The sequence below is a fragment of the Capsicum annuum genome, chromosome 11 (assembly GCF_002878395.1).
Source record: "Capsicum annuum cultivar UCD-10X-F1 chromosome 11, UCD10Xv1.1, whole genome shotgun sequence".
NCBI classification, from domain to species: Eukaryota; Viridiplantae; Streptophyta; class Magnoliopsida; order Solanales; family Solanaceae; genus Capsicum; species Capsicum annuum.
Window position 1 is genome coordinate 224,129,877 of NC_061121.1, and position 14,069 is coordinate 224,143,945.

Genomic DNA, 14,069 nt, shown 5'->3' on the forward strand with positions numbered 1-14,069 from the left:
TGGCTCTCAGATAATTTTATTTAATTAACTGGGGTTGAGAATTATGCAATGTGGTATAGATCTATGAGAATTGCATTGTTGGGTAGAAACAAGCTAGGGTTGGTAGATGGTTCATGCCCCAAAGAAAGATTTCCAGAATTGGGAAATCATTGGGAAAGGGTAAATGCCATAGTTTTATCTTGGATTATGAATTCTGTGTCAAAGGGTCTGTTAGGAGGTATAATGTATGCTTCAAATGCTCAATCCGTCTGGGAAGAATTGAATGAAAGGTTTCACAAGGTTGATGGGGCAAGAACTTTTAACATTTATAAAGAAATAGCTACCTTGAGTCAAGGAACTACTTCCGTGACTGTGTATTATTCAAGCATGAAGGATCTTTGGGAAGAATTTGAGTCTCTAGTTCCTGCTCCTGCCTGTAACTGTGAAAAGTCAAAAGAATATGTGCAACACATGCAGAAGTTGAAATTGTTCCAGTTTTTGACGGGGCTAAATGATTCCTATATTCAGGCTACAAGTCAAATCTTGTTAATGAACCCTATGCCATCAGTTAACCAGGCTTACTCTATGATCATCAGTGATGAGAGTAAAAAAACCATGAGTGCTAGTTCTGGGATATTAGGTTCTAATCCTGCTGTAATTCAAGGGTCTTATGATGCTGTCATGTACTCAAGAACTGTAACTAGTGTTAATCACCACACCAAGAGGAATTATAATTTTGTGTGTGATTTTTGTAAAATAAAAGGGCATACCATGGATTTTTGCTACAAACTAGTTGAGTATCCTCAAGATTGAAGAAATAAAAGGAAGAAGTCATCTAATACAGCCTATAGTGTTTAAATTGAGGAGCCTGAACTTGAAATTCTGAAGAGACAAAATTGGTCTAGTGGTAGTCAGGCTATAGAACAAGCTGGTACACTTACACAAGGCTCTCAACTGACTCAAAATCAGCAACACCAACTGGACAACTGCACTATTTATAAAGATCAGTATCAACAATTCCTCCAGTTCCTGAATCACATAAATAAACCAAAAGACATCTTATGTTCAGCTAATACTGTAGGTATTTACACTGCATCAATGGTATTAACACCACCAAGAAGTGGATAGTGGACACATGAGCCACTAACCACATAGTGTCTGAGTTGAGCATGCTTGGCGCTCAATTAATCTCAAAATCTAATCATCCAAGAAAGGTGTTTCTTCCAAATGGAGATATATCCTTAGTAACACATACAGGAGCAAAAACTTTAACCAAAGGACACACCATCACTAATGTTTTGTATTTACCTCAGTTTAACTGTAACCTACTGTCTGTTGCAAAATTAACCAATGAACTCCAATGCTCTGCTTCATTTTCCCCTAACTTTTTTGTATTTCAGGAGCTCTACAGTGGGAAGGTGAAGATGATTGGTAGACAAGAAGATGACCTTTACTTCCTAACAAACAAATCTGCTATAGATGACATAGACTTACATACTGCATCTAATAGACTTACATACTGCATCTAATGATTTAGCTGCTAAGTTTTCTGGTTCTATTACTATTGATTTAGATATAGATATTTGGCATAAAAGGCTTGGCCATGTCTCATTTACTATTTTGAAGAAAATTGTAGTTGTAAAGACTAATGATGTTGCCAACATACTGAATAAATGCCAAATTTATCCCTGTGCTAAACAAATTAAACTCCCATTTCCTGCAAGTAGTATTAAAAGCATGTCTGTATTTGATCTCATCCACGTGGATTTATGGGGACCTTACAAAGAACCTACATTTGATGGAAATGGACTTTTCTGCTTAAAGTCAAATCTAATGTATGTGAAGTCCTCAAAAAGTTTCTTGTGTATGTTCACACTTAATTTAACAAAACGGTAAAAGCAATCAGGACTGATAATGGGATTGAAATTGTACATTCTGTTTGCACCAATTTATTCTTTTCTTTGGGAATCATACACCAGAGAACATGTGTTTACACCCCTCAGCAAAATGGTGTTGCTGAGAGGAAACACAGACACATTCTTGAACTAACTAGAGCTATAAGGTTTCAAGCATATATTCATATACAGTTTTGGGGCTGTTGTGTATAAGCTGCAACCTATTTTATAAACAGATTACCTAGTTCTATTATCAACAATAAAACTCCTTTTGAAAGATTATACGATAGAAAACTTTCTATAAGTTATCTCAGGGTTATAGGATGTCTTTGCTATACTAAAATAGTTCAAGAACTAGATAAGCTTAAGTCTAGAGCAAGGCCTGTTATACTTATGGGATACTCAGAAGTACAAAAGGGCTATATTCTTTATGATATTAAAACTAACTCTTTCTTTATCAACAGAGATGTTATTTTTAAGGAAGATGTGTTTCCATTCACACTAGTGAAACAAGATGCTGATCCAAGCATATTTCAAAAAGTTGAATTGAGCTATGAGGAATTGGAAGCCAATGAAGGATTAAATCCACCTCTATCATCTACAATTCCTCCGCCACATCCCCTAGAAGTTGATCATCAAATAAATGGTCATTCATACCTCACACTGGCCATACAGATAATATTCAGGAGCATAGAAGATTAGAAAAGAAAAGGAGCCTACCCCTGTGGATGAAAGATTTTGTGTCACTAAGTGTTCAAGATGGGCCCTATGCTATGGCCAACTACATAGCATATAATCAGTTATCTGCTTCCTATCAGACATATTTAGCTAATATGTCCAATATGACTAAACCAAAAACCTTCAATGAGGCTCCTGCTGATCCAAGATGGATGGAAGCTATGCAGTCATAAATTTCTGCACTTGAAGGTAATCTGGGAAATTGTTAAACTACCTGAAGGGAAAAAGCCTATAGGATGTAAGTGGATTTATAAGATTAAATATAAGTTAACGGGTGAAATTGAAAGACTAAAGGCTAGACTTGTAACTAAGGGGTATAGTCAAAAGGAAAGGATTGACTATCAAGAGACTTTTTCCCCAGTAGTTAAGATGAAAACTATCAGGACAATCTTAACCATTGCTGCTCAAAATCAGTGGAATATATATCAGATAGATGTATTTAATGCCTTCTTTTAGGGTGATTTGTTTGATGAGATTTATATGAAAATGCCTCAGGGATTTCAAAGTCATGGGGAGAAGACAATGTGCAGACTTAGAAAATCCCTCTATGGTCTCAAACAAGCTCCAAGAAAATGGAATGCTAAGCTGTCGGAAGCTTTGATCAATCTTCAGTTCAAACAAAGTGAGTTGGATCACTCTTTATTCATCAAGAAATCAAAAGTTGGGGTTGTGATAGTTCTCATATATGTTGATGATATGCTCATAACTGGAGACAGTGTCAATGTCATAGAAGAGACTAAAGTAGATTTAAAGATGGTGTTCAAGATGAAGGATCTAGGAGAGTTAAAATACTTCCTAGGAATTGAATTTTCTAGATATAAGCATAGAATATTAATGCACTAAAGGAAATATTCCTTGGAACTCATTGCAGAAACAGGACTAGGTGGTGCAAAACCTGCAGTAACACCTGTAGATACAAATATAAAGCTTACAACCAAAGAGTTTGATGACTATATCAAAAGTACTGAATCTTCTGTAGTAAATGATTCTTTAGCTGACCAAGAAAAGTATCAAAGGTTAATAGGTAAACTTCTATATCTTACCACGACAAGACCTGATATAGCTTTTGTAGTACAAACTCTAAGTTAGTACTTACAACAGCCAAAACAGTCTCACATGGAAGCTGCTATGAGAGTTGTAAGGTACATCAAGAATCATCCAGGTCAAGGTGTACTTTTATCCAGTAAGAGCAACACTGATATCACAGCATACTATGATGCTGACTGGGAAATATGTCCTCACAGTAAAAGTCAGTTTCAGGCTACATTGTGAAACTAGGTGACTGGTGTCATGAAAATCAAAGAAACAAAACATAGTGTCTAGAAGCTCCTTAGAATCTAAATACAGGAGCATGGCTACAACAATAACTGAATTAGTTTGAATCTTGGGATTGATGAAAGAGCTTGGCATTGAGGTAAAGCAACCTGTTCAAATATTCACAAAAAGTAAAGCAGCAATGCAAATAGCAACCAATCCAGTTTACCATGAAAGAACTAAACACATTAAATTAGATTTCCATTACATTCGGGAGAAGATCAATCAAGGAATGGTGACAACCAGATATGTTTCAACAAGGGATCAACCAGTTGACTTACTAACCAAAGGACTTACAAAATTTTAACACCACTATCTTAGCTCTAAGCTTGGACTACAAGACATCTTCACTACTCCTAGCTTGAGGGGGACTGTAGAGAGTAAGCAACAAGCAAGGGTAGTTTAATAATTATCTCAATTATACAATCACTGTATTAGCAGTTAGTTAAGGGGTTGATCAAGATTAGTTAAGGTAGTTAGAAACAGTTACTCATTGAACTAGTGTATAAATACCTACCAAGTGTACAGTTCGATCAAGATAATCAGTGCATTCTACATGTTTTCTCTTAATTCTCTTCTTCTTCTTCACTATTTCCTACTATGCTTTCTTCATCAGTTATCCCTATAGGGAGTACATAATCTGTAGATTACACAAATTATAACAACTTCCTCCTAAAAAACTATGGCATCTTCTCGACAGGAAGAGGAACCTTATCCTTAGTACTTCCATTTGAACATGGTGGGTTTGTCCAACTGTATTCGGGTACATGTTCGTCAAACACAACATCTCTAGTAGGACAAAGAATTCTCAGATCATGTGAGCTGAGTGCATTGTCAACTAGAATTCCCCTAAATGATTGTTGGGTGTGTCTGGGATATAAAGCCCAGGCATTAGGAATGCAGTGGACAAATTTATTTCTCCTGTGGATTGTCGAGATGGTTCCAAAGAGCCTTCCACTTTCATGTCCGACTCCTATACGTGTAGGTGAATTGACCAGTAATTCATTCTGAAGGGAGGACTCATTTGCAGGGCAAGGACTCCCTTGGCTTGTTTCGGGGAATTGAAGAAAGATAGAGCAATGTATAAGAGGAGGGATATAGTTGCAGAGAACTTAACATGTATTTTCCATTCATTTAACTAAACCAAGTTACATAAGACTCTTGAATTAGAAAACCTCAACCACTAATTAAAAACATACCCATCCACTCAACGAATAATTATTTACTAACCTAAATATTAACAACTAATAAAGATATGCTTTGACTAAACTAGGACTCCTAATAGACCTATTACTTTACCAACTAAGTAGGAAGCACTAATGACATTTGAACCAATATTTAACACTCCTCCTTATTCAAGATTACAAACTCTAAGTTTCCGCCGGAAATGATCATGCTTGGCTTGTGGGAGTGCCTTGCTGAGGACATCTGTAATTTAATCCCTTGTACCGTAGAACTTCAGCTCTATATCATCTTTTGTTGTCAGGTCACGAATGAAATGATAATGGATGTCAATGTGCTTTGTTCTGTTGTGAAAAACTACATTCTCTGTTAATGCAATTGCATCCTTCTTCCAATATAGAACATCAACCAACAATCTTCGTAACCATATGGCCTGACATGCTGCTGAAATAAAGAAACATACTCTACTTCTGATGATGATAATGCAAACACATCCTATTTCTTTGAACTCTAAGAAATCGCTCTAGATCCTAAATTGAAAACATTTCCAGAAGTACTCTTTTTGGCCCAAGCACTATTACTGTACCCCTATCAAGATGAAGTTTGTAACTTTGGAGTACTAAATTTTGAAGTCAACAGTTCCACCAACATAATACAAAACTCTTTTGGCAGCACCAAGATATTGCTTGGTAGGACTGTGCATATACCTAGACAACATACTAACAGAAAACATGATATCAGGATGAGTATGTGTCATGTAGTTCAAACCTCTAATCAGGCTTGTGTAGTGACTAGGATCTGCAAGATCTTTTCCATCTTCAAGTTGAAATTTTTCATTTGCATTCATGGGTGTGGCAGCCACTTTACAATTATGCATACCAAACTTTAACAAGAGGTCTTTTGCATATTTTCTTAGAGAAAAAAAATTCCATTTTCCACTTGTTTCACTTGAAGACCAAGAAAGTATTGCAAAATACCTAAATGTAGGAGAAAATAATAGAACTTACTCTATAAAAGAGAAAAAAAACAAAACTTAAACTGAACTAAGAAGAGAAAGAGCAGAAAACTTGGTTATGTTTCATTGCTTATTAAAACGATCACTGCACATTTATACATAATATCATAACTGAAAAATGCTCAATAAAAGGAGTAAAATAAGCTATCATTATCTCTAATATTTATAGCCTAAAGATCAGTAACGGTAATAAATAAAATTCTGCAAGATTGTAACCTTATTTTTGCTATCCTACTTTAAAGATGTATTTTGAATTACAGAAGCATAAAACAACTAATCATCAGCTTTTGAGGCACTAGTCTTAACACACCCCCTTGACTCAAGAGCAGTAACACCAAGTCTTTTTCTGAGAAACTCATATCTTCCTCTATGTAGAGACTTAGTTAAAACATCGACATTCTGAAAATCAGTTCTACAGTACACTATGTTTATGTCTCCATTCTTTTGCACCTCCCTCAAGAAATAAAACTTGATATTGAAGTGTTTTGTCTTTACATGAGAGACAAGATTATTTGCAATTGAAATTGCAAATTCATTATCCATAAGGATTTCAGTACTCTTCTTTTGTTGCATGTACAAATTTGCCAGCAGCTTTCGAATCCAAAGGGCTTGATTCACAGCTAAAGCAGCTGCAATATATTCTGCTTCGGCTGTATATTGAGCCACAATATCTTGATTTTTAAACACCAAGAGAATATTACAGAACCAAAAACTAAAATAGTAACCTGAGGTGCCTCTCATATTATTCGAGCAACCAGACGAATCACTATTAGAAAATCCATGAAACTAAAAATCTGATGTCTTTTTGAACATTATGCCAAAATTAATAGTTCCTTTGACATATCTAATCACACGTTTAGTTGCTTAGAAAAAAATTTCGCTAGCACAATGCATATATATTGAAAGTAAACTCACACCAGAAATAATATCCGGCCTCGTTGTAGTCAAGTAAATTAGGGAACCTATCAGACTCCTATAAAGTTCTTCATCCACCTTTCCAACTTCATTTTCTGTAACAACCCGCATTTTGGGCTTGAACCAAAACCACCATTTCTATGCGTAGATGATCCAAAAGACATATGTTTTAATGACCGTAAAAGTCGTGAATGTGTTAGCCCCTCGTAGTGTGCTCTTAGACTTAAAAACATGAAAATATTCTAAGTGTCAAAGAGACTTAGTCTTTTTTTTAGCTCTTAATCTTTGAGAATTTTATTTTTGATCTTTTCAACCTCCGTTTCTTGATTTTTAAGTTGCGTTATGATTGGGGGAGTCCATAGTGTATATTGGGTGAGTTTCAGAATTTTTGGACCTCGTTTAGGGCATGTTTGGATGCCCAAAATAGTGGCATCATCCGATTAGCCCACGTCGCATGGTTTGCAGTACCGTGATATAGCATACGACGCATGCTCTAGTACGATGGGATAGGTCATGAGACGCATGCTCTGCTGCACATGCCTGGGAATTTCAGCATTTAAACTCCGTCTCATTAAGGGCATTTTGGGCATTTTCTATTTTTTTCAGCCTTAACACGAAATTAAAGCCCTAAATCATCTCATTGTTGATATTTCTCTTAAAAATCACCAAGAACACTCTCTAGGGTTTCAAAATCATAATTCAAATAGCTCAAGATTCAACCGTGGGTTTTAGAAGATAATTAGAGATTTGGAATTTACATTGCGAGGGATACAATGGGCACCCATCAATTGTACGTACAAATCCCAAAAGCTAGAGTTCATTCAAAAGCTTCTAATTTAAGGTACGCGGGGTTTTCCTAAAATCTCATGGGTAAAGAAATCATGTTTTAGGAAAAGGGTTTTGTATTTATGAATATATTCATGTTTTAGAAGCATTGATGATATTGTTTTGGCCTTTAGGCCTCCCCCCAAATTGATTGATAAATTATATATATATGTATGAATGTGTTTAAGGATGAATATTCAATTGAGAGCATAAATCATGAAAAATTCCTCTTTTGTGATAATTTTTATTTACTTATGATATACTGTGAAATCGTTTGAATGCATCTTAAAAAGCATGTTATGAAATGTCTTGACTAATGTTATATTTGGATTATGATTTTGATTTCAAAAGAGAGGGTTATGCATGTTGATAAATGTTGAAAATACATATAATGAAAGAGTGCATGGTTTTGCCAAAAGTACATGACCACCACATGTTTGAAATATTCTTGCATAGTATTGACTTGTGTTTTCGGAACATGAAATCTTTTATACTGTTTGCATGTTTCGGTGGTCTGAACTGTATTTTAATGAAAGAATTATGCATACTGCATTATGACTCAAAAATAGGACTTGCAAGTCTTGGTGTGACGACACCAATTCAGGTTATGCCATGATAATCCAGAATAGAATAGAATGCATGTTTAAAATCAGACTTTTCAGATGTTGAAACTAGAAAAAAATGCATGATTCAGAACAGGATAAAATTGGGCATAAAGAGAGCTTAGGTGGTTCCCCGAAGAAGGCATAGACAGACAACTCATTATCCAAAATCATGATTTGCCGATCCAAATTTATTATATTACGCTAGCCTAGAGCCTTGTGGCATATCGGACTCAGACATTCCAACCCTTGCAGCACACTCGGGTTGGGGGCTTCCCCGTCGAGTCAATGGAGGATTTCATATAGCTCGTGGAATATCAGACTTGTAGGGGAGTGCCACCTAACTCAGAAGTAATAAAAAATCAGTCATTGACAAGAATGATTTATGATTTTCAGAAAGTTCCCATGTGTTTTAGTACTATTTCATGTATGATATTTTGACAAATTGCTCTCCAACTATTTTATTTATATAAAAGCTTTATTTTGGATTGCTCTATGTACCAGTACATCTGTATTGGCCCCCCTCTCTTCGGGTTCTGAGGCACAATCTAGGGGTCCTGATAAGCAGTAGATTTCATTAAACAGGAGTGAAGAGTACCAGTTGGTGAGCCTTTTATATTTCAGAAGGCCTAGTTTCTTTCAGACAGTTATTATTTATTATGGTTTCTACTGGGGGCCTTGTCCCAGTTTTTATACAGCTGTTATTTGATCATGTAGTAGAGATTTTGCAGACGGTTTTTCAGACGGTGTTTAGTTGATATTGGATTTTATTCCTCATTGTTAAACTAAATTTAGATTATGACCATGTTTCCGTAGAAGATTTCATTTCTACATTTCCTATTTATATATGAATGGTGTATATGATTACAAGTTAGAAGGGCTCTCGGGCCTTCATGGTTCTGAATGTCCGTCACGGCCAGGGCCCTAGTTCAGGTCATGACATTTTCTTTTCAAAACATTCTCATTTTGATTCATAGGAGTTGCAGTAGACTTGCAATCTTCGATTTTGAACTTTTTGAGAATTTCTTTGGCATATTTCTGCTGGCATATGAAGATCTAATTTATTTTTTGCTGAACTTCCATTCCAAGGAAATAGAACATTTCACCAAGCTCTGTCATCTAAAAAACTTTCATCATTTTAGTCTTGAACAGAATGATCAAGTCCAAATTGCTACCTATAACTGGCAAGTCATATACATACAAAGAGACAATGGTTAAGTCAAAATCTTCTTTTCTAATATAGAGCGTACACTCGCTAAGACTTTTTTGAAAGCCTAAGCTAAGAATATGGGCATCAATTCTGCTATACCTAGCCCTAGGATCTTGTTTCAAAGCATACAATACCTTCTTTAGCAGGTACACATTGTCTTCTTTGCCTTTGATAGAACAACCTTCAGGTTATTCTACAAAGATTTTTTCTTCAAGATAGCCGTTTAGAAAAGCTGATTTCATATTAAGCTGGTGGATCTTCCATCCCCGTTGAGCTGCTAATTCTAACAACATTCTTATCGTATCCAAACAGGCGACAAAATTAAAAGTTTCTAAAAAATATACTCCAAACATTCGTGCGTACCCTTTTGCATCTAGCCTGGCCTTGTACTTGTTTATAGAACGATCAGGATTGAGTTTAGTTCTATAAACCCACTTGAATCCAATAGCCTTCTTGTGTGATGGTGTATCAACCAACTCCTATGTGTTGTTCTTTTTAATTATTTTGAGCTCCTTTTACATTGCATATCTCTATTCCTTATCTTTTGCAGCCTCTATAAATCCTGTAGGTTCTAGAACTGCAACATTACACCTTTGATAAATATAAAAAAGTGTTTTTGTGCCTCAAACAGCTACATCATCATCTAGAAATTCTAGATTCTTTTGCTTTTCATCATCTTGCCAGCTCCACGAGTCATTCTCCACGAACTTGACGCCCCTACTAATAATCAGTTTGTCATTTTGAGGCTGATAGAACCTGTAAGCTTTTGATAGAATACTGTATTCTGCAAAGATTCCAGGTTCAACTTTCTTATTTAGTTTCTGTCTTTTCACCTGAGGTATATAAGAAAAATAAAGATAACTAAATATTTTCATATTTGTTAGCAAAGGTTTGTAACCAAACCAAGCCTCAAATGGTTTCTTCTTTTGCAAAGCCTTAGTTGGCAATCTATTTAGCAGAAATACTGTGGTATTGATAGCTTCAACCCAAAATTTCTTTGGCAGCTATTTCTGATGGAGAAAATAGCTTGTTATCACGATTAGCGTCTTATTTTTCCTTTCCACTACTCCGTTTTGTTGAGGAGTATAGGGTGCCGTTAGCTAATGCTCCATTTTTGTTTCATTACAAAAGTTGTTAAACTTTTCTGAAGTATATTCGGTTCCATATTATCACTTGAATTCTGTAACTACTCTGATTTTCTACAAAAGCCTTAAATTGTCATAATACATCTACAACCTTAGATTTAAAATTCAAAACATAAATCCAACAATATTTGGAACAATCATCAATAAAGGCAATGTAGTACTTACTACTATTGAAAGTTGGTGGTTTCTGAGGTCCGCCTACATCCGTATGAATAAATTGTATCTTATTCTTTGCCCTCCATGATGAACTCTGAAAAAGGAAGCCTTGTTTGCTTTCCATACTAACAAGCTTCACAAGCAGGAAAGTTTTTCTTAAGGCTCTTTCTGCGAGTTGATTTTCTTTGATGAAGAGTATGACATCATGATAATAATGTCAGTGTCTTTTGTGCCATAACTCTAAATCATTTTACAATGGAACAACTATTGCTTGCTCCGCATCTAATAGATTCAAAGAAGAACTCCTTCCTCTCATCTTGACCTTGAACATCTCCTTATTATCAGAATCCTTAATAACACATGTTTTTTTCTTTAAACAACACTTTGAAACCATTTTCAAGTAGCTGTCCAACACTTCAGAGGTTTTGATTAAGATCAGGAATAAAGAAAACATCAGTTAAAAGTTTCAAACTTGTAGGATTTAAATTGCAACTGCTCCTTTGCCTTTTGCATCAAGATATTCTGTCTCCAATTTTGACTTTGGAATAACAAATCTATCCAGCTCTTTAAAGAGCTCTTGATCACCGTTCATATGATTTTTACATTCTCTATCAATCAACGAATTATCAAAAGTGCTTTTGCTAGCATAACAAGTTGCTACAAATAATTGCTCTTCTTGGTATTGATTTACAACAGCCTCTGCTTCTTCTTATTGCATTTGTGACTTTCATACCCTTTCCTCATGGCCTAGTTAACCATATTTGTTGCACTTTACATTTGGTCTCCACCAACGTTTATGTTGAGAGTGTTTTGACTTTTTGTAATGAGGGCAGGGTGTATTACTTCCTCCCTGATTGTTATAATTATTGCCTTGCCTTTGCTTTTAGTTCTTTTTATTTCCCTTGTTTGACTCGTTCTGTGATTTAGCTTGAAAATAACCTTCAACAAAACCTTCTTTTCTTATTATTCTCCTTTTCTCCAATGCTTGCAAAGATTTAACAATTTGCCAAGGTAATGCTTGATAGATCTTTAGAATTCTTTGAAGAAGAAATTGTGGTTTTATATTTCTCAAGAAGTGTGACAAGAAATTTTTGAACAATTCTTTTATCAGTAAAATTCTTACCAAATAATCTCACCTTGTTGTCTAAGTTAAGTAGCTGATCTGCATAATCTTTTGTAGTTTCTGATTCTTTCATTCTCTTTATTTCAAATTCCCGAATCAGATTCATCACTTGTATATTCTAAACTCTTTCATTTTATTGGTATTCCTTTTCAAGATACTTTTAAATTTCTGGCTTTCTTTGTCTTTCTGTCCTTGTGATGTTTCATTTGATTCACTATTGGATTTGCTCCAAGAGGAGTTACTTCATAGTCATCTACTACTGTTTTCCATAGATCTAGTGCTCCAAGATGAACCGTCATTCTAATTTTTCAAGCTTTATAGTTCTCACGATTGAAGACATCTGGAGTTAGAAATCTTGTTTCAGAATTCATTTTCTCTAAACTATTTAAGATAACAGTTTAAAGAATGATTATATAGAACGAACTTGTGTTTTTTGATTTACTTGGTTCTCACAGGTCCCTCAATATGGCAATGATTTGATACCAATATGTAGGAGAAAAACGGAACATAATCTCCAGAAGAGAAAAAATAGAACTTGAACTAAGAAGAGAAAGAGCAGAAGCTTGGTTATGTTTCATTGCTTTTTGAAATGATCACTACCACATTTATACATAATATCATAATTGAAAAATGCTCAATAAAAGGAGTAAAATAAACTATCATTATCTCTAACATTTATAGCCTAAAGATCAGTAAAGGTAATAAAGCAAATTTAGCAAGATTGTAGCCTTATTTTGTTATCCTACTTTAAAGTTGTATTTTGAATTACAACAGCAAGTACAACTAATCTCCAACTTTTTTTGAGGCACTAGTCTTAACACTAAATCTGGCATTTCAAACTCCTTCATCATGCAAGATTTAAATTCAGCAACTAAAGTTTCACATGATCCCATATAAATCATGTCATCCACATAGAGACAAACTACCAAAAAATCACTCGTATCTTGTTTCTTTACATATAACGTAGGATCATTCTCACTCCTTTCAAATCCATACCTTAGGAATTATGAGTCAATTTTGTTGTACCATCCCCTCAACACTTGTTTTAGCCCATAAAGGGCCTTCTTCCATTTGTAAACTTTGCTCTCATTGACACTAATAACAAAACCCTCTGGTTGGGAAACATAAGCTTTCTCTTCCAAATCCCCATTTAAGAATGCGGATTTAACATCAAATTGATAAATGGTCCAGCTCTATTTAGTAGCCAAAGATAAGAGTATTCTAATTGTTTCAAAATGAGCCACAAGTCAAACCGTTTCATCATAATAAATACCTTCATGTTGTGCATATCCCTTAGCTACGAGCCTAGATTTGTATCTCTGTATGCTCCTCGTCTGCATGATGCTTGATTTTGAACACCCATTTGAGTCTAGTGGGTTTCTTTCTATCCGGTAGATTCGCCAAATCCCATGTATGATTCTGCTTAAGTGCTAGCATCTCTTCTATCATTGCATTTTTACACACTTGACTCTCTGCAACTTATTTGTACTAAGTGGTATATGGAATGAGTAAAGAATCAAGCTACAAGTCTCGATCTATACGAAAGGCACTGATTTTTTTTCTTTCTTTCGGTTTCCAAAAGGTAGGATTTCAGGTCTTTTGGCAATAGAAGGATTCTCGATTATTCCATTTTCTCATGTTAGCAATGTACAGTGGCCAAATTGGATCATTTTCATCTCGGGACCTTTTACTTTTTTTCATCATATGGGAGTTAGAATTAATTCCTGTTTATCTACTTCTATCCATGTGGGGAGACTTTTACCACTAAACTATACCCGCTACAATCCCGCGTTGAATCGCTGAAAGGCCTTGGTGATTCTCCAATTTGGTAATATGAAGATTTCCTAGGCTATCGAATCCTTTACCAATAGATGGGCTCGATCAACTCGATTCACTCATTTCTGTCTTTACTTTAAAAGAAAAGAGCCTTAAAGAAAGCAGGAGGGATCCTAATAGATTGACCCCAAAAT

The 14,069-nt window shown here is 35.2% G+C and overlaps 1 protein-coding gene and 1 pseudogene across 1 annotated transcript; one reads left to right on the top strand and one right to left on the bottom strand.

Annotated features, from left to right (window-relative positions):
- Positions 1-3,098: 3,098 nt before the first annotated feature.
- Positions 3,099-3,884, top strand: LOC124888982. Its single transcript, XM_047400271.1, has 3 exons — positions 3,099-3,234; positions 3,484-3,590; positions 3,714-3,884. The coding sequence occupies exons 1-3, from the start codon at positions 3,099-3,101 to the stop codon at positions 3,882-3,884; spliced, it is 414 nt and encodes a 137-aa protein (XP_047256227.1).
- Positions 3,885-4,606: 722 nt separating this feature from the next.
- The window catches only part of LOC124888983, a 30,276-nt pseudogene continuing 20,813 nt past the window's right edge, over positions 4,607-14,069 (bottom strand).

Coding starts and splice junctions, on each gene's coding strand:
- LOC124888982 (XM_047400271.1), top strand. CDS start 3,099: ATGCCTCAGGGATTTCAAAGTCATGGGGAGAAGACAATGTGCAGACTT. Junction 3,235..3,483: donor CAATCTTCAGTTCAAACAAA/GTGAGTTGGATC, acceptor AACTCATTGCAG/AAACAGGACTAGGTGGTGCA. Junction 3,591..3,713: donor AAAGTACTGAATCTTCTGTA/GTAAATGATTCT, acceptor TACTTACAACAG/CCAAAACAGTCTCACATGGA.